This window comes from Squalius cephalus (assembly GCF_949319135.1).
Source record: "Squalius cephalus genome assembly, chromosome: 10".
Taxonomy (NCBI): domain Eukaryota; kingdom Metazoa; phylum Chordata; class Actinopteri; order Cypriniformes; family Leuciscidae; genus Squalius; species Squalius cephalus.
This window is the reverse complement of record NC_137131.1, coordinates 45,528,217-45,550,286: the sequence shown is the minus strand read 5'-3', so window position 1 is coordinate 45,550,286 and position 22,070 is coordinate 45,528,217. Positions and strand designations below refer to the sequence as shown.

The window sequence follows — 22,070 nt, the reverse complement described above, 5'->3', positions numbered from 1 at the left end:
TGTCACTCGTCCTCTTAAAAGTGGAAGCTTGTGCGTAGCTTTGTTGCATTATATTGAAACTTTGTTGATGTTGTTATTGTCATGCGTGTTCTGGTTATTTGCGCATAATTAAACATGAGTCTTTATATGGCGATAAAACAAAGCTTTGTTGCGTTATTTTTTGAAGTGGAGATTGGGGGTGCGCCAACCCGGTTGGGACATAGTAGGGGGTGCGCAGGAAAAAAAGTTTGGGAACCGCTGATCTAGACTCTTCATCTGACTCTACACACACCAGCAAACACTGCACCTCATCATCTAGACTCTTCATCTGACTCTACACACACAACAGCAAACACTGAACCCCATCATCTAAACTCTTCATCTGACTCTACACACACACACCAGCAAACACTGAACCTCATCATCTAGACTCTTCATCTGACTCTACACACACACCAGCAAACACTGAACCCCATCATCTAAACTCTTCATCTGACTCTACACACACACCAGCAAACACTGAACCTCATCATCTAGACTCTTCATCTGACTCTACACACACACCAGCAAACACTGAACCTCATCATCTAGACTCTTCATCTGACTCTACACACACAAGCAAACACTGAACCCCATCATCTAGACTCTTCATCTGACTCTACACACACACCAGCAAACACTGAACCTCATCATCTAGACTCTTCATCTGACTCTACACACACACCAGCAAACACTGAACCTCATCATCTAGACTCTTCATCTGACTCTACACACACACCAGCAAACACTGAACCTCATCATCTAAACTCTTCATCTGACTCTACACACACACACCAGCAAACACTGAACCTCATCATCTAGACTCTTCATCTGACTCTACACACACACACCAGCAAACACTGAACCTCATCATCTAGACTCTTCATCTGACTCTACACACACACCAGCAAACACTGAACCTCATCATCTAAACTCTTCATCTGACTCTACACACACACACCAGCAAACACTGAACCTCATCATCTAGACTCTTCATCTGACTCTACACACACACCAGCAAACACTGAACCTCATCATCTAGACTCTTCATCTGACTCTACACACACACCAGCAGACACTGAACCTCATCATCTAGACTCTTCATCTGACTCTACACACACACCAGCAGACACTGAACCTCATCATCTAGACTCTTCATCTGACTCTACACACACACCAGCAAACACTGAACCTCATCATCTAGACTCTTCATCTGACTCTACACACACACCAGCAAACACTGAACCTCATCATCTAGACTCTTCATCTGACTCTACACACACAACAGCAAACACTGAACCTCATCATCTAGACTCTTCATCTGACTCTACACACACACCAGCAAACACTGAACCCCATCATCTAGACTCTTCATCTGACTCTACACACACACACCAGCAAACACTGAACCTCATCATCTAGACTCTTCATCTGACTCTACACACACACCAGCAAACACTGAACCTCATCATCTAGAGTCTTCATCTGACTCTACACACACACCAGCAGACACTGAACCTCATCATCTAGAGTCTTCATCTGACTCTACACACACACCAGCAAACACTGAACCTCATCATCTAGAGTCTTCATCTGACTCTACACACACACCAGCAGACACTGAACCTCATCATCTAGACTCTTCATCTGACTCTACACACACAACAGCAAACACTGAACCTCATCATCTAGAGTCTTCATCTGACTCTACACACACACCAGCAGACACTGAACCTCATCATCTAGACTCTTCATCTGACTCTACACACACACCAGCAAACACTGAACCCCATCATCTAGACTCTTCATCTGACTCTACACACACACCAGCAAACACTGAAACTCATCATCTAGACTCTTCATCTGACTCTACACACACAACAGCAAACACTGAACCTCATCATCTAGACTCTTCATCTGACTCTACACACACACCAGCAAACACTGCACCTCATCATCTAGACTCTTCATCTGACTCTACACACACACCAGCAAACACTGAACCTCATCATCTAGACTCTTCATCTGACTCTACACACACACACCAGCAAACACTGAACCTCATCATCTAGACTCTTCATCTGACTCTACACACACACCAGCAAACACTGAACCTCATAATCTAAACTCTTCATCTGACTCTACACACACACCAGCAAACACTGAACCCCATCATCTAGACTCTTCATCTGACTCTACACACACACACACACCAGCAAACACTGAACCTCATCATCTAGACTCTTCATCTGACTCTACACACACAACAGCAAACACTGAACCTCATAATCTAAACTCTTCATCTGACTCTACACACACACACCAGCAAACACTGAACCTCATCATCTAGACTCTTCATCTGACTCTACACACACACCAGCAAACACTGAACCTCATCATCTAGACTCTTCATCTGACTCTACACACACACACACCAGCAAACACTGAACCCCATCATCTAGACTCTTCATCTGACTCTACACACACACCAGCAAACACTGAACCTCATCATCTAGACTCTTCATCTGACTCTACACACACACCAGCAAACACTGCACCTCATCATCTAGACTCTTCATCTGACTCTACACACACACCAGCAAACACTGCACCTCATCATCTAGACTCTTCATCTGACTCTACACACACACACACCAGCAAACACTGAACCCCATCATCTAGACTCTTCATCTGACTCTACACACACACCAGCAAACACTGAACCCCATCATCTAGACTCTTCATCTGACTCTACACACACACCAGCAAACACTGAACCTCATCATCTAAACTCTTCATCTGACTCTACACACACACCAGCAAACACTGCACCTCATCATCTAGACTCTTCATCTGACTCTACACACACACACCAGCAAACACTGAACCTCATCATCTAGACTCTTCATCTGACTCTACACACACACCAGCAAACACTGAACCCCATCATCTAGACTCTTCATCTGACTCTACACACACACACCAGCAAACACTGAACCTCATCATCTAGACTCTTCATCTGACTCTACACAGTACACACACACCAGCAAACACTGAACCTCATAATCTAAACTCTTCATCTGACTCTACACACACACCAGCAAACACTGAACCCCATCATCTAGACTCTTCATCTGACTCTACACACACACACCAGCAAACACTGAACCTCATCATCTAGACTCTTCATCTGACTCTACACACACACCAGCAAACACTGAACCTCATCATCTAGACTCTTCATCTGACTCTACACACACAACAGCAAACACTGAACCTCATAATCTAAACTCTTCATCTGACTCTACACACACACACCAGCAAACACTGAACCTCATCATCTAGACTCTTCATCTGACTCTACACACACACCAGCAAACACTGAACCTCATCATCTAGACTCTTCATCTGACTCTACACACACACCAGAAAACACTGAACCTCATCATCTAGACTCTTCATCTGACTCTACACACACACACACCAGCAAACACTGAACCTCATCATCTAAACTCTTCATCTGACTCTACACACACACAACAGCAAACACTGCACCTCATCATCTAGACTCTTCATCTGACTATACACACACACACACCAGCAAACACTGAACCTCATCATCTAGACTCTTCATCTGACTCTACACACACACACACCAGCAAACACTGAACCTCATCATCTAGACTCTTCATCTGACTCTACACACACAACAGAAAAAAACACTGCACCTCATCATCTAGACTCTTCATCTGACTCTACACACACACACACCAGCAAACACTGAACCTCATCATCTAAACTCTTCATCTGACTCTACACACACACAACAGCAAACACTGCACCTCATCATCTAGACTCTTCATCTGACTATACACACACACACACCAGCAAACACTGCACCTCATCATCTAGACTCTTCATCTGACTCTACACACACACACACCAGCAAACACTGAACCTCATCATCTAGACTCTTCATCTGACTCTACACACACACCAGCAAACACTGAACCTCATCATCTAAACTCTTCATCTGACTCTACACACACAACAGCAAACACTGAACCTCATAATCTAAACTCTTCATCTGACTCTACACACACACCAGCAAACACTGAACCTCATCATCTAAACTCTTCATCTGACTCTACACACACACACCAGCAAACACTGAACCCCATCATCTAGACTCTTCATCTGACTCTACACACACACCAGCAAACACTGAACCTCATCATCTAGACTCTTCATCTGACTCTACACACACAACAGCAAACACTGAACCCCATCATCTAGACTCTTCATCTGACTCTACACACACACCAGCAAACACTGAACCTCATCATCTAGACTCTTCATCTGACTCTACACACACACACCAGCAAACACTGAACCTCATCATCTAGACTCTTCATCTGACTCTACACACACACCAGCAAACACTGAACCTCATCATCTAGACTCTTCATCTGACTCTACACACACAACAGCAAACACTGAACCTCATCATCTAAACTCTTCATCTGACTCTACACACACACACCAGCAAACACTGAACCTCATCATCTAGACTCTTCATCTGACTCTACACACACACCAGCAAACACTGAACCTCATCATCTAGACTCTTCATCTGACTCTACACACACAACAGCAAACACTGAACCTCATCATCTAAACTCTTCATCTGACTCTACACACACACCAGCAAACACTGAACCTCATCATCTAGACTCTTCATCTGACTCTACACACACAAAAGCAAACACTGAACCTCATCATCTAGACTCTTCATCTGACTCTACACACACAACAGCAAAGACTGAACCTCATCATCTAAACTCTTCATCTGACTCTACACACACAACAGCAAACACTGACTGAACCTCATCATCTAGACTCTTCATCTGACTCTACACACACACAACAGCAAAGACTGAACCTCATCATCTAAACTCTTCATCTGACTCTACACACACAACAGCAAAGACTGAACCTCATCATCTAGACTCTTCATCTGACTCTACACACACACCAGCAAACACTGTACCTCATAATCTAGACTCTTCATCTGACTCTACACACACAACAGCAAACACTGCACCTCATCATCTAGACTCTTCATCTGACTCTACACACACAACAGCAAACACTGAACCTCATCATCTAAACTCTTCATCTGACTCTACACACACAACAGCAAACACTGACTGAACCTCATCATCCAGACTCTTCATCTGACTCTACACACACAACAGCAAACACTGAACCTCATCATCTAAACTCTTCATCTGACTCTACACACACACCAGCAAACACTGCACCTCATCATCTAGACTCTTCATCTGACTCTACACACACACACACCAGCAAACACTGAACCTCATCATCTAGACTCTTCATCTGACTCTACACACACACACCAGCAAACACTGCACCTCATCATCTAGACTCTTCATCTGACTCTACACACACACCAGCAGACACTGAACCTCATCATCTAGACTCTTCATCTGACTCTACACACACAACAGCAAACACTGACTGAACCTCATCATCTAAACTCTTCATCTGACTCTACACACACAACAGCAAAGACTGAACCTCATCATCTAGACTCTTCATCTGACTATACACACACACACACACCAGCAAACACTGAACCTCATCATCTAAACTCTTCATCTGACTCTACACACACACACCAGCAAACACTGAACCTCATCATCTGACTCTACACACACACCAGCAGACACTGAACCCCATCATCTAGCCTCTTCATCTGACTCTACACACACACCAGCAAACACTGAACCCCATCATCTAAACTCTTCATCTGACTCTACACACACACACCAGCAAACACTGAACCCCATCATCTAAACTCTTCATCTGACTCTACACACACACACCAGCAAACACTGAACCTCATCATCTGACTCTACACACACACCAGCAGACACTGAACCTCATCATCTAGACTCTTCATCTGACTCTACACACACACACACCAGCAAACACTGAACCCCATCATCTAAACTCTTCATCTGACTCTACACACACACACCAGCAAACACTGAACCTCATCATCTGACTCTACACACACACCAGCAGACACTGAACCTCATCATCTAGACTCTTCATCTGACTCTACACACACACCAGCAAACACTGAACCTCATCATCTAAACTCTTCATCTGACTCTACACACACACCAGCAAACACTGAACCTCATCATCTAGACTCTTCATCTGACTCTACACACACACCAGCAAACACTGAACCTCATCATCTAAACTCTTCATCTGACTCTACACACACACCAGCAAACACTGAACCTCATCATCTGACTCTACACACACACCAGCAGACACTGAACCTCATCATCTAGACTCTTCATCTGACTCTACACACACACACCAGCAAACACTGAACCTCATCATCTAGACTCTTCATCTGACTCTACACACACACCAGCAAAGACTGAACCTCATCATCTAGACTCTTCATCTGACTCTACACACACAACAGCAAACACTGACTGAACCTCATCATCTAAACTCTTCATCTGACTCTACACACACAACAGCAAACACTGACTGAACCTCATCATCTAAACTCTTCATCTGACTCTACACACACAACAGCAAACACTGAACCTCATCATCTAAACTCTTCATCTGACTCTACACACACACCAGCAAACACTGAACCTCATCATCTAAACTCTTCATCTGACTCTACACACACACAACAGCAAACACTGACTGAACCTCATCATCTAAACTCTTCATCTGACTCTACACACACAACAGCAAACACTGAACCCCATCATCTAGACTCTTCATCTGACTCTACACACACACCAGCAAACACTGAACCCCATCATCTAAACTCTTCATCTGACTCTACACACACACACCAGCAAACACTGAACCTCATCATCTAGACTCTTCATCTGACTCTACACACACAACAGCAGACACTGAACCTCATCATCTAAACTCTTCATCTGACTCTACACACACAACAGCAGACACTGAACCTCATCATCTAGACTCTTCATCTGACTCTACACACACACCAGCAAACACTGAACCTCATCATCTAGACTCTTCATCTGACTCTACACACACACAAGCAAACACTGAACCTCATCATCTAGACTCTTCATCTGACTCTACACACACACCAGCAAACACTGAACCTCATCATCTAGACTCTTCATCTGACTCTACACACACACAAGCAAACACTGAACCTCATCATCTAGACTCTTCATCTGACTCTACACACACACAAGCAAACACTGAACCTCATCATCTAGACTCTTCATCTGACTCTACACACACACAAGCAAACACTGAACCTCATCATCTAGACTCTTCATCTGACTCTACACACACACACCAGCAAACACTGAACCTCATCATCTAGACTCTTCATCTGACTCTACACACACACAAGCAAACACTGAACCTCATCATCTAGACTCTTCATCTGACTCTACACACACACAAGCAAACACTGAACCTCATCATCTAGACTCTTCATCTGACTCTACACACACACACCAGCAAACACTGAACCTCATCATCTAGACTCTTCATCTGACTCTACACACACACAAGCAAACACTGAACCTCATCATCTAGACTCTTCATCTGACTCTACACACACACAAGCAAACACTGAACCTCATCATCTAGACTCTTCATCTGACTCTACACACACACCAGCAAACACTGAACCTCATCATCTAGACTCTTCATCTGACTCTACACACACACAAGCAAACACTGAACCTCATCATCTAGACTCTTCATCTGACTCTACACACACACAAGCAAACACTGAACCTCATCATCTAGACTCTTCATCTGACTCTACACACACACAAGCAAACACTGAACCTCATCATCTAGACTCTTCATCTGACTCTACACACACACACCAGCAAACACTGAACCTCATCATCTAGACTCTTCATCTGACTCTACACACACACAAGCAAACACTGAACCTCATCATCTAGACTCTTCATCTGACTCTACACACACACAAGCAAACACTGAACCTCATCATCTAGACTCTTCATCTGACTCTACACACACACAAGCAAACACTGAACCTCATCATCTAGACTCTTCATCTGACTCTACACACACACCAGCAAACACTGAACCTCATCATCTAGACTCTTCATCTGACTCTACACACACACCAGCAAACACTGAACCTCATCATCTAGACTCTTCATCTGACTCTACACACACACCAGCAGACACTGAACCTCATCATCTAGACTCTTCATCTGACTCTACACACACACAAGCAAACACTGAACCTCATCATCTAGACTCTTCATCTGACTCTACACACACACACAAGCAAACACTGAACCTCATCATCTAAACTCTTCATCTGACTCTACACACACACCAGCAAACACTGCACCTCATCATCTAGACTCTTCATCTGACTCTACACACACACACAAGCAAACACTGAACCTCATCATCTAAACTCTTCATCTGACTCTACACACACACCAGCAAACACTGAACCTCATCATCTAGACTCTTCATCTGACTCTACACACACACCAGCAAACACTGAACCTCATCATCTAAACTCTTCATCTGACTCTACACACACAACAGCAAAAACTGAACCTCATCATCTAAACTCTTCATCTGACTCTACACACACACCAGCAAACACTGAACCTCATCATCTAAACTCTTCATCTGACTCTACACACACAACAGCAAAAACTGAACCTCATCATCTAGACTCTTCATCTGACTCTACACACACACCAGCAAACACTGAACCTCATCATCTAAACTCTTCATCTGACTCTACACACACAACAGCAAAAACTGAACCTCATCATCTAAACTCTTCATCTGACTCTACACACACACCAGCAAACACTGAACCTCATCATCTAGACTCTTCATCTGACTCTACACACACACCAGCAAACACTGAACCTCATCATCTAGACTCTTCATCTGACTCTACACACACACCAGCAAACACTGAACCTCATCATCTAGACTCTTCATCTGACTCTACACACACACCAGCAAACACTGAACCTCATCATCTAAACTCTTCATCTGACTCTACACACACACCAGCAAACACTGAACCTCATCATCTAGACTCTTCATCTGACTCTACACACACAATAGCAAACACTGAACCTCATCATCTGACTCTACACACACACCAGCAAACACTGAACCTCATCATCTAAACTCTTCATCTGACTCTACACACACACCAGCAGACACTGAACCTCATCATCTAGACTCTTCATCTGACTCTACACACACACACACCAGCAAACACTGAACCTCATCATCTAAACTCTTCATCTGACTCTACACACACACCAGCAAACACTGAACCTCATCATCTAGACTCTTCATCTGACTCTACACACACACCAGCAAACACTGAACCTCATCATCTAAACTCTTCATCTGACTCTACACACACACCAGCAAACACTGAACCTCATCATCTAAACTCTTCATCTGACTCTACACACACACCAGCAAACACTGAACCCCATCATCTAGACTCTTCATCTGACTCTACACACACCAGCAGACACTGAACCTCATCATCTAGACTCTTCATCTGACTCTACACACACACACACCAGCAAACACTGAACCTCATCATCTAAACTCTTCATCTGACTCTACACACACACCAGCAAACACTGAACCTCATCATCTAGACTCTTCATCTGACTCTACACACACACCAGCAAACACTGAACCTCATCATCTGACTCTACACACACACCAGCAAACACTGAACCTCATCATCTAAACTCTTCATCTGACTCTACACACACACCAGCAAACACTGAACCTCATCATCTAGACTCTTCATCTGACTCTACACACACACCAGCAAACACTGAACCTCATCATCTGACTCTACACACACACCAGCAAACACTGAACCTCATCATCTAAACTCTTCATCTGACTCTACACACACACCAGCAAACACTGAACCTCATCATCTAAACTCTTCATCTGACTCTACACACACACCAGCAAACACTGAACCCCATCATCTAGACTCTTCATCTGACTCTACACACACCAGCAGACACTGAACCTCATCATCTAGACTCTTCATCTGACTCTACACACACACACACCAGCAAACACTGAACCTCATCATCTAAACTCTTCATCTGACTCTACACACACACCAGCAAACACTGAACCTCATCATCTAGACTCTTCATCTGACTCTACACACACACCAGCAAACACTGAACCTCATCATCTGACTCTACACACACACCAGCAAACACTGAACCTCATCATCTAAACTCTTCATCTGACTCTACACACACACCAGCAAACACTGAACCTCATAATCTAAACTCTTCATCTGACTCTACACACACACCAGCAGACACTGAACCTCATCATCTAGACTCTTCATCTGACTCTACACACACACCAGCAAACACTGAACCTCATCATCTAGACTCTTCATCTGACTCTACACACACACCAGCAAACACTGAACCTCATCATCTAGACTCTTCATCTGACTCTACACACACACCAGCAAACACTGAACCTCATCATCTAGACTCTTCATCTGACTCTACACACACACCAGCAAACACTGAACCTCATCATCTAGACTCTTCATCTGACTCTACACACACACCAGCAAACACTGAACCTCATAATCTAAACTCTTCATCTGACTCTACACACACACCAGCAGACACTGAACCTCATCATCTAGACTCTTCATCTGACTCTACACACACACCAGCAAACACTGAACCTCATCATCTAGACTCTTCATCTGACTCTACACACACACCAGCAAACACTGAACCTCATCATCTAGACTCTTCATCTGACTCTACACACACACCAGCAAACACTGAACCTCATCATCTAGACTCTTCATCTGACTCTACACACACACCAGCAAACACTGAACCTCATCATCTAGACTCTTCATCTGACTCTACACACACACCAGCAAACACTGAACCTCATAATCTAAACTCTTCATCTGACTCTACACACACACCAGCAGACACTGAACCTCATCATCTAGACTCTTCATCTGACTCTACACACACACCAGCAAACACTGAACCTCATCATCTAGACTCTTCATCTGACTCTACACACACACCAGCAAACACTGAACCTCATCATCTAGACTCTTCATCTGACTCTACACACACACCAGCAAACACTGCACCTCATCATCTAAACTCTTCATCTGACTCTACACACACACACCAGCAAACACTGAACCTCATCATCTAGACTCTTCATCTGACTCTACACACACAACAGCAAACACTGAACCTCATCATCTAGACTCTTCATCTGACTCTACACACACACACACACACCAGCAAACACTGAACCTCATCATCTAGACTCTTCATCTGACTCTACACACACAACAGCAAACACTGAACCTCATCATCTAGACTCTTCATCTGACTCTACACACACACCAGCAAACACTGAACCTCATCATCTAGACTCTTCATCTGACTCTACACACACACAACAGCAAACACTGAACCTCATCATCTAGACTCTTCATCTGACTCTACACACACAACAGCAAACACTGAACCTCATCATCTAGACTCTTCATCTGACTCTACACACACACCAGCAAACACTGAACCTCATCATCTAGACTCTTCATCTGACTCTACACACACACCAGCAAACACTGAACCTCATCATCTAGACTCTTCATCTGACTCTACACACACACCAGCAAACACTGAACCTCATCATCTAAACTCTTCATCTGACTCTACACACACACACCAGCAAACACTGAACCCCATCATCTAGACTCTTCATCTGACTCTACACACAAGCAAACACTGCACCCCATCATCTAGACTCTTCATCTGACTCTACACACACACACACAACAGCAAACACTGAACCTCATCATCTAGACTCTTCATCTGACTCTACACACACACCAGCAAACACTGAACCTCATCATCTAGACTCTTCATCTGACTCTACACACACACCAGCAAACACTGAACCTCATCATCTAGACTCTTCATCTGACTCTACACACACACACCAGCAAACACTGCACCTCATCATCTAGACTCTTCATCTGACTCTACACACACACAACAGCAAACACTGAACCCCATCATCTAGACTCTACACACACACCAGCAAACACTGAACCTCATCATCTAGACTCTTCATCTGACTCTACACACACACACCAGCAAACACTGAACCTCATCATCTAGACTCTTCATCTGACTCTACACACACACACCAGCAAACACTGAACCTCATCATCTAGACTCTTCATCTGACTCTACACACACGCACAAGCAAACACTGCACCTCATCATCTAGACTCTTCATCTGACTCTACACACACACACCAGCAAACACTGAACCTCATCATCTAGACTCTTCATCTGACTCTACACACACACAACAGCAAACACTGAACCTCATAATCTAAACTCTTCATCTGACTCTACACACACACACACCAGCAAACACTGAACCTCATAATCTAAACTCTTCATCTGACTCTACACACACACACACCAGCAAACACTGAACCTCATCATCTAGACTCTTCATCTGACTCTACACACACACACCAGCAAACACTGCACCTCATCATCTAGACTCTTCATCTGACTCTACACACACACACCAGCAAACACTGCACCTCATCATCTAGACTCTTCATCTGACTCTACACACACACACACCAGCAAACACTGAACCCCATCATCTAGACTCTTCATCTGACTATACACACACACACCAGCAAACACTGAACCCCATCATCTAGACTCTTCATCTGACTCTACACACACACACACACACCAGCAAACACTGAACCTCATCATCTAGACTCTTCATCTGACTCTACACACACACCAGCAAACACTGAACCTCATCATCTAGACTCTTCATCTGACTCTACACACACACCAGCAAACACTGAAGCTCATCATCTAGACTCTTCATCTGACTCTACACACACACCAGCAAACACTGAACCTCATCATCTAGACTCTTCATCTGACTCTACACACACACCAGCAAACACTGAACCTCATCATCTAGACTCTTCATCTGACTCTACACACACACCAGCAAACACTGAAGCTCATCATCTAGACTCTTCATCTGACTCTACACACACAACAGCAAACACTGAACCTCATCATCTAGACTCTTCATCTGACTCTACACACACAACAGCAAACACTGAACCTCATCATCTAGACTCTTCATCTGACTCTACACACACACCAGCAAACACTGAACCCCATCATCTAGACTCTTCATCTGACTCTACACACACACAAGCAAACACTGAACCTCATCATCTAGACTCTTCATCTGACTCTACACACACACACCAGCAAACACTGAACCTCATCATCTAGACTCTTCATCTGACTCTACACACACACCAGCAAACACTGAACCTCATCATCTAGACTCTTCATCTGACTCTACACACACACCAGCAAACACTGAACCTCATCATCTAGACTCTTCATCTGACTCTACACACACAACAGCAAACACTGAACCTCATCTTCTAGACTCTTCATCTGACTCTACACACACACCAGCAAACACTGAACCTCATCATCTAGACTCTTCATCTGACTATACACACACACACCAGCAAACACTGAACCCCATCATCTAGACTCTTCATCTGACTCTACACACACAACAGCAAACACTGAACCTCATCTTCTAGACTCTTCATCTGACTCTACACACACACCAGCAAACACTGAACCTCATCATCTAGACTCTTCATCTGACTCTACACACACACCAGCAAACACTGAACCTCATCATCTAGACTCTTCATCTGACTCTACACACACACAACAGCAAACACTGAACCCCATCATCTAGACTCTTCATCTGACTCTACACACACACCAGCAAACACTGAACCTCATCATCTAGACTCTTCATCTGACTCTACACACACACCAGCAAACACTGAACCTCATCATCTAGACTCTTCATCTGACTCTACACACACACCAGCAAACACTGAACCTCATCATCTAAACTCTTCATCTGACTCTACACACACACCAGCAAACACTGAACCTCATCATCTAGACTCTTCATCTGACTCTACACACACACCAGCAAACACTGAAGCTCATCATCTAGACTCTTCATCTGACTCTACACACACAACAGCAAACACTGAACCTCATCATCTAGACTCTTCATCTGACTCTACACACACACACCAGCAAACACTGCACCTCATCATCTAGACTCTTCATCTGACTCTACACACACACAACAGCAAACACTGAACCCCATCATCTGACTCTACACACACACCAGCAAACACTGAACCTCATCATCTAGACTCTTCATCTGACTCTACACACACACAACAGCAAACACTGAACCTCATAATCTAAACTCTTCATCTGACTCTACACACACACACACCAGCAAACACTGAACCTCATAATCTAAACTCTTCATCTGACTCTACACACACACACACCAGCAAACACTGAACCTCATAATCTAAACTCTTCATCTGACTCTACACACACACACACCAGCAAACACTGAACCCCATCATCTAGACTCTTCATCTGACTCTACACACACACCAGCAAACACTGAACCTCATCATCTAGACTCTTCATCTGACTCTACACACACACACCAGCAAACACTGCACCTCATCATCTAGACTCTTCATCTGACTCTACACACACACAACAGCAAACACTGAACCCCATCATCTGACTCTACACACACACCAGCAAACACTGAACCTCATCATCTAGACTCTTCATCTGACTCTACACACACACAACAGCAAACACTGAACCTCATAATCTAAACTCTTCATCTGACTCTACACACACACACACCAGCAAACACTGAACCTCATAATCTAAACTCTTCATCTGACTCTACACACACACACACCAGCAAACACTGAACCTCATCATCTAGACTCTTCATCTGACTCTACACACACACACCAGCAAACACTGCACCTCATCATCTAGACTCTTCATCTGACTCTACACACACACACCAGCAAACACTGCACCTCATCATCTAGACTCTTCATCTGACTCTACACACACACACACCAGCAAACACTGAACCCCATCATCTAGACTCTTCATCTGACTATACACACACACACCAGCAAACACTGAACCCCATCATCTAGACTCTTCATCTGACTCTACACACACACACACACCAGCAAACACTGAACCTCATCATCTAGACTCTTCATCTGACTCTACACACACACCAGCAAACACTGAACCTCATCATCTAGACTCTTCATCTGACTCTACACACACACCAGCAAACACTGAAGCTCATCATCTAGACTCTTCATCTGACTCTACACACACACCAGCAAACACTGAACCTCATCATCTAGACTCTTCATCTGACTCTACACACACACCAGCAAACACTGAACCTCATCATCTAGACTCTTCATCTGACTCTACACACACACCAGCAAACACTGAAGCTCATCATCTAGACTCTTCATCTGACTCTACACACACAACAGCAAACACTGAACCTCATCATCTAGACTCTTCATCTGACTCTACACACACAACAGCAAACACTGAACCTCATCATCTAGACTCTTCATCTGACTCTACACACACACCAGCAAACACTGAACCCCATCATCTAGACTCTTCATCTGACTCTACACACACACAAGCAAACACTGAACCTCATCATCTAGACTCTTCATCTGACTCTACACACACACACCAGCAAACACTGAACCTCATCATCTAGACTCTTCATCTGACTCTACACACACACCAGCAAACACTGAACCTCATCATCTAGACTCTTCATCTGACTCTACACACACACCAGCAAACACTGAACCTCATCATCTAGACTCTTCATCTGACTCTACACACACAACAGCAAACACTGAACCTCATCTTCTAGACTCTTCATCTGACTCTACACACACACCAGCAAACACTGAACCTCATCATCTAGACTCTTCATCTGACTATACACACACACACCAGCAAACACTGAACCCCATCATCTAGACTCTTCATCTGACTCTACACACACAACAGCAAACACTGAACCTCATCTTCTAGACTCTTCATCTGACTCTACACACACACCAGCAAACACTGAACCTCATCATCTAAACTCTTCATCTGACTCTACACACACACCAGCAAACACTGAACCTCATCATCTAGACTCTTCATCTGACTCTACACACACACAACAGCAAACACTGAACCCCATCATCTGACTCTACACACACACCAGCAAACACTGAACCTCATCATCTAGACTCTTCATCTGACTCTACACACACACACCAGCAAACACTGAACCTCATCATCTAGACTCTTCATCTGACTCTACACACACACACCAGCAAACACTGAACCTCATCATCTAGACTCTTCATCTGACTCTACACACACGCACAAGCAAACACTGCACCTCATCATCTAGACTCTTCATCTGACTCTACACACACACACCAGCAAACACTGAACCTCATCATCTAGACTCTTCATCTGACTCTACACACACACAACAGCAAACACTGAACCTCATAATCTAAACTCTTCATCTGACTCTACACACACACACACCAGCAAACACTGAACCTCATCATCTAGACTCTTCATCTGACTCTACACACACACACCAGCAAACACTGCACCTCATCATCTAGACTCTTCATCTGACTATACACACACACACCAGCAAACACTGAACCCCATCATCTAGACTCTTCATCTGACTCTACACACACACACACACACCAGCAAACACTGAACCTCATCATCTAGACTCTTCATCTGACTCTACACACACACCAGCAAACACTGAACCTCATCATCTAGACTCTTCATCTGACTCTACACACACACCAGCAAACACTGAAGCTCATCATCTAGACTCTTCATCTGACTCTACACACACACCAGCAAACACTGAACCTCATCATCTAGACTCTTCATCTGACTCTACACACACACCAGCAAACACTGAACCTCATCATCTAGACTCTTCATCTGACTCTACACACACACCAGCAAACACTGAAGCTCATCATCTAGACTCTTCATCTGACTCTACACACACAACAGCAAACACTGAACCTCATCATCTAGACTCTTCATCTGACTCTACACACACACCAGCAAACACTGAACCCCATCATCTAGACTCTTCATCTGACTCTACACACACACAAGCAAACACTGAACCTCATCATCTAGACTCTTCATCTGACTCTACACACACACACACCAGCAAACACTGAACCTCATCATCTAGACTCTTCATCTGACTCTACACACACACCAGCAAACACTGAACCTCATCATCTAGACTCTTCATCTGACTCTACACACACACCAGCAAACACTGAACCTCATCATCTAGACTCTTCATCTGACTCTACACACACACCAGCAAACACTGAACCTCATCATCTAGACTCTTCATCTGACTCTACACACACAACAGCAAACACTGAACCTCATCTTCTAGACTCTTCATCTGACTCTACACACACACCAGCAAACACTGAACCTCATCATCTAGACTCTTCATCTGACTATACACACACACCAGCAAACACTGCACCTCATCATCTAGACTCTTCATCTGACTCTACACACACACACACCAGCAAACACTGAACCTCATCATCTAGACTCTTCATCTGACTCTACACACACACAACAGCAAACACTGAACCCCATCATCTAGACTCTTCATCTGACTATACACACACACACCAGCAAACACTGAACCCCATCATCTAGACTCTTCATCTGACTCTACACACACACACACACACACCAGCAAACACTGAACCTCATCATCTAGACTCTTCATCTGACTCTACACACACACCAGCAAACACTGAACCTCATCATCTAGACTCTTCATCTGACTATACACACACACCAGCAAACACTGCACCTCATCTTCTAGACTCTTCATCTGACTCTACACACACACCAGCAAACACTGAACCTCATCATCTAGACTCTTCATCTGACTATACACACACACCAGCAAACACTGCACCTCATCATCTAAACTCTTCATCTGACTCTACACACACACACACCAGCAAACACTGAACCTCATCATCTAGACTCTTCATCTGACTCTACACACACACAACAGCAAACACTGAACCCCATCATCTAGACTCTTCATCTGACTATACACACACACACCAGCAAACACTGAACCCCATCATCTAGACTCTTCATCTGACTCTACACACACACACACACACACCAGCAAACACTGAACCTCATCATCTAGACTCTTCATCTGACTCTACACACACACACCAGCAAACATTGAACCTCATCATCTAGACTCTTCATCTGACTCTACACACACACACCAGCAAACACTGAACCTCATCATCTAGACTCTTCATATGACTCTACACACACACCAGCAAACACTGCACATCATCTAGACTCTTCATCTAACTCTACACACACAACAGCAAACACTGAACCTCATCATCTAGACTCTTCATCTGACTCTACACACACACCAGCAAACACTGAACCTCATCATCTAGACTCTTCATCTGACTCTACACACACACACCAGCAAACACTGCACCTCATCATCTAGACTCTTCATCTGACTCTACACACACACACCAGCAAACACTGAACCTCATCATCTAGACTCTTCATCTGACTCTACACACACACCAGCAAACACTGAACCTCATCATCTAAACTCTTCATCTGACTCTACACACACACCAGCAAACACTGAACCTCATCATCTAGACTCTTCATCTGACTCTACACACACACACCAGCAAACACTGAACCCCATCATCTAGACTCTTCATCTGACTATACACACACACACCAGCAAACACTGAACCCCATCATCTAGACTCTTCATCTGACTCTACACACACACACACACCAGCAAACACTGAACCTCATCATCTAGACTCTTCATCTGACTCTACACACACACCAGCAAACACTGAACCCCATCATCTAGACTCTTCATCTGACTCTACACACACACCAGCAAACACTGAACCTCATCTTCTAGACTCTTCATCTGACTCTACACACACACACCAGCAAACACTGAACCTCATCATCTAGACTCTTCATCTGACTCTACACACACACAACAGCAAACACTGAACCTCATCATCTAGACTCTTCATCTGACTCTACACACACACACACACCAGCAAACACTGAACCTCATCATCTAGACTCTTCATCTGACTCTACACACACACCAGCAAACACTGAACCTCATCATCTAGACTCTTCATCTGACTCTACACACACACCAGCAAACACTGAACCTCATCATCTAGACTCTTCATCTGACTCTACACACACAACAGCAAACACTGAACCTCATCGTCTGAGGAGCTGGAGACGCTGATCACTAGAAAAGATCCACACATTTTGCTAAAAAGTCAATAAAAAAAAGATTCCAACAATTCAGCCACATCATGTCTTAAAGATACAAACTCATGATGCATTTAAAAAAAGAAAGAAGGGGGAGGAAAAGTTCTCAGGATAAAAAAGATGTCCAAATTTGTCAAGACAAATTCACTCCTGATGAACTTTATGAGAAAGAACTATTCAGAATAGTGAAAACATCAATTACAGGATGGATTTGAATAGATCATTAAAATGTATGAATTGTTAAAAAGAACACTGCATCTTTAATTTTGCAAATCTAGCCAAGCAGAAGTGTTAAAAACTCAAACTCAGCATGAGTTCATCCTGATTGGCTGTTCATCAGATGCTGCACGTCAATGTCCTGCAGGACTAAATAATCCACATCATTACAGTATTTGTAAGTTTGGGGTGGTCAGTTTAAATAAATGAACACTTTAATTCAGCAGGAAAGCATTAGGCTGTATTTATCAAAAGTGACAACATTACAAAATAAAATGCTGTTTTACAAACTTGTAAACTTTCTATTTATAAAAGAATCCTGAAAAACAAAATGTATGACGGTTTCCACAGAAATCTGAAGCAGTTCAACTGTTTTCAACACTGATAATAATCATAAATGTTTCCTGATCATCAAATCATATTATAATGATTTCTGAAGGATCATGTGACACTGAAGACTGGAGTAATGATGCTGAACATTCAGCTTTGATCACAGGAATAAATTACACTTTACTGTATATTCACATAGAAAACAGCTGATTTACAGTAGAATAATATTTCACTGTTTTTACTGTATTTTTGATCAAATAAATGCAGCTTAGATAAATATTTGTTCTTTATCTTTAGATAACTCTTTATCTATACATAGACCTCTATAGATACTTTTTGCATGATGAATGAAGTCATTTTACTAATAAAATGCGATTTAATATTTAAATTAAAAGGGCAAAATAAAAATGCTCTTTAGACCAAATCTTGTATACACACTTTTAGTTATTTTAAAAATCCTCACTGTCTAACCAGAAAAATCATGGTCAGGTAAGAGAACTATACAGACGAGAGCTTTGTTTGAGAAGTGCACAATCATAGTGGAGCAAATACACATCAGCTGTACTTCTGTAAGATGAAACACACACGGCTCCTTGTGCCACTGGAAAAAGCTTTAAATTAATCCGAAACAGCCTGAGAAAGCATGTAACACACAGAAACCAAGACCAATGCTTGTCAACAGGCTGTAGCTGTGCAGTTTATTGCATAAAAATGCAGAAATGTCCACCTACCTGATGAACAGGAGACGAGGAATATGGCCAAGGCCAGTTTGGTGCCTGTCCTCATTTTCAGTGCAGATTCTTCTACTGTAATAAATCACAAGCTGATAATCCGCTCCCTCTAAATTTAATGTTTTAATATTGCCAAAAGCATTTGTGAGCAAACAGGTCCGGATCAATGTGTAAGTCTGTAAGAGAGGTTTAGTGTTTGAGAGATTTGACAAATCCTCAGCCTGGAGGTTTCCATAGATGAAATATCAAACATTAATACAACCATACTGTATTATAAATCTGAGACAGCAGCTTGTCCACTACACACTGGAAATATGTCCTTAAACTTATTGATCAGAATCGATCACATAAAGAAACAGCTCATTTTGAGTTTAATTCCCTTTCATGATTCATTCAAGTCCAAAAACATCCCGAGACGATCTTCTGGTTCTTTTAAAATGATTAGAATAGATCTGAAGATTTATATAATCATAGTCATGATCTTGATTCCAGAACACACGAATATAAATCCAGTTCAGGGTTTAAACATTAGGATCCCCAAAAAAACAGGAACATCTACATCAAATAAAAGAGTGTATTTCATAGTGTCGGATAAACTATATTCCCCGTGTAATCCCAATGCGCGTCTGGAATGATCCGGGATCAGATGAAACACGTTAAATCTTCTGCATGCGCTGAAAACCCATCAGATGTGTCTATATATTCTCTCGTGTTTCCTCAACACAACATGGCGAACACCGCTGAGTGTTTTGGTTTTTTGCTCTCCTCCACTCCTCCTCCTTTCATCCACTCCTCCTTCTCCTCCTCTTTTCCACACCATCCTTGAACCGCGATGTTTCCACTCGGTGTTGTTCATCAGTTTCTCCGCCAAGTGGCGCTCGGTGGCCCACAATGCCGCATTCCTCTTGGGCAGAATTCACGTCTCGTGACGGTTTTTGTCTTACTGCAAACATATGATAACTAAAACGTGTAATCTATACGATCTTTGCAAGGATTGGTAGGTGGCAAGCACATTCAAATCTACACTCCGCCGTCACTGTAAAATTATTTTTTAAAACGACTACTTAGTAATCAGAAACGAATGTGATTGGTCCAAATATACAGCGCTGAGAAACTTAACAGGAATCACGTGAATTCAGCGTATTCTCTGATCTGCACAAGTTTACACATAAATATGGATAGCCTA

General features: G+C 43.1%; 1 protein-coding gene across 1 annotated transcript in view; it reads right to left on the bottom strand.

The window, feature by feature from the left end:
- acvr2ab (activin A receptor type 2Ab) overlaps nucleotides 1-21,809 on the bottom strand; it is a 94,232-nt gene extending 72,423 nt beyond the window's left edge. Inside the window, exon 1 of the mRNA XM_079883953.1 lies at nucleotides 20,885-21,809. Coding sequence (XP_079740079.1) covers nucleotides 20,885-20,939 — 55 coding nt within the window. The 5' untranslated portion in view covers nucleotides 20,940-21,809. The remainder of the gene's footprint in view (nucleotides 1-20,884) is intronic.
- Between the last annotated feature and the right edge of the window lie 261 nt (nucleotides 21,810-22,070).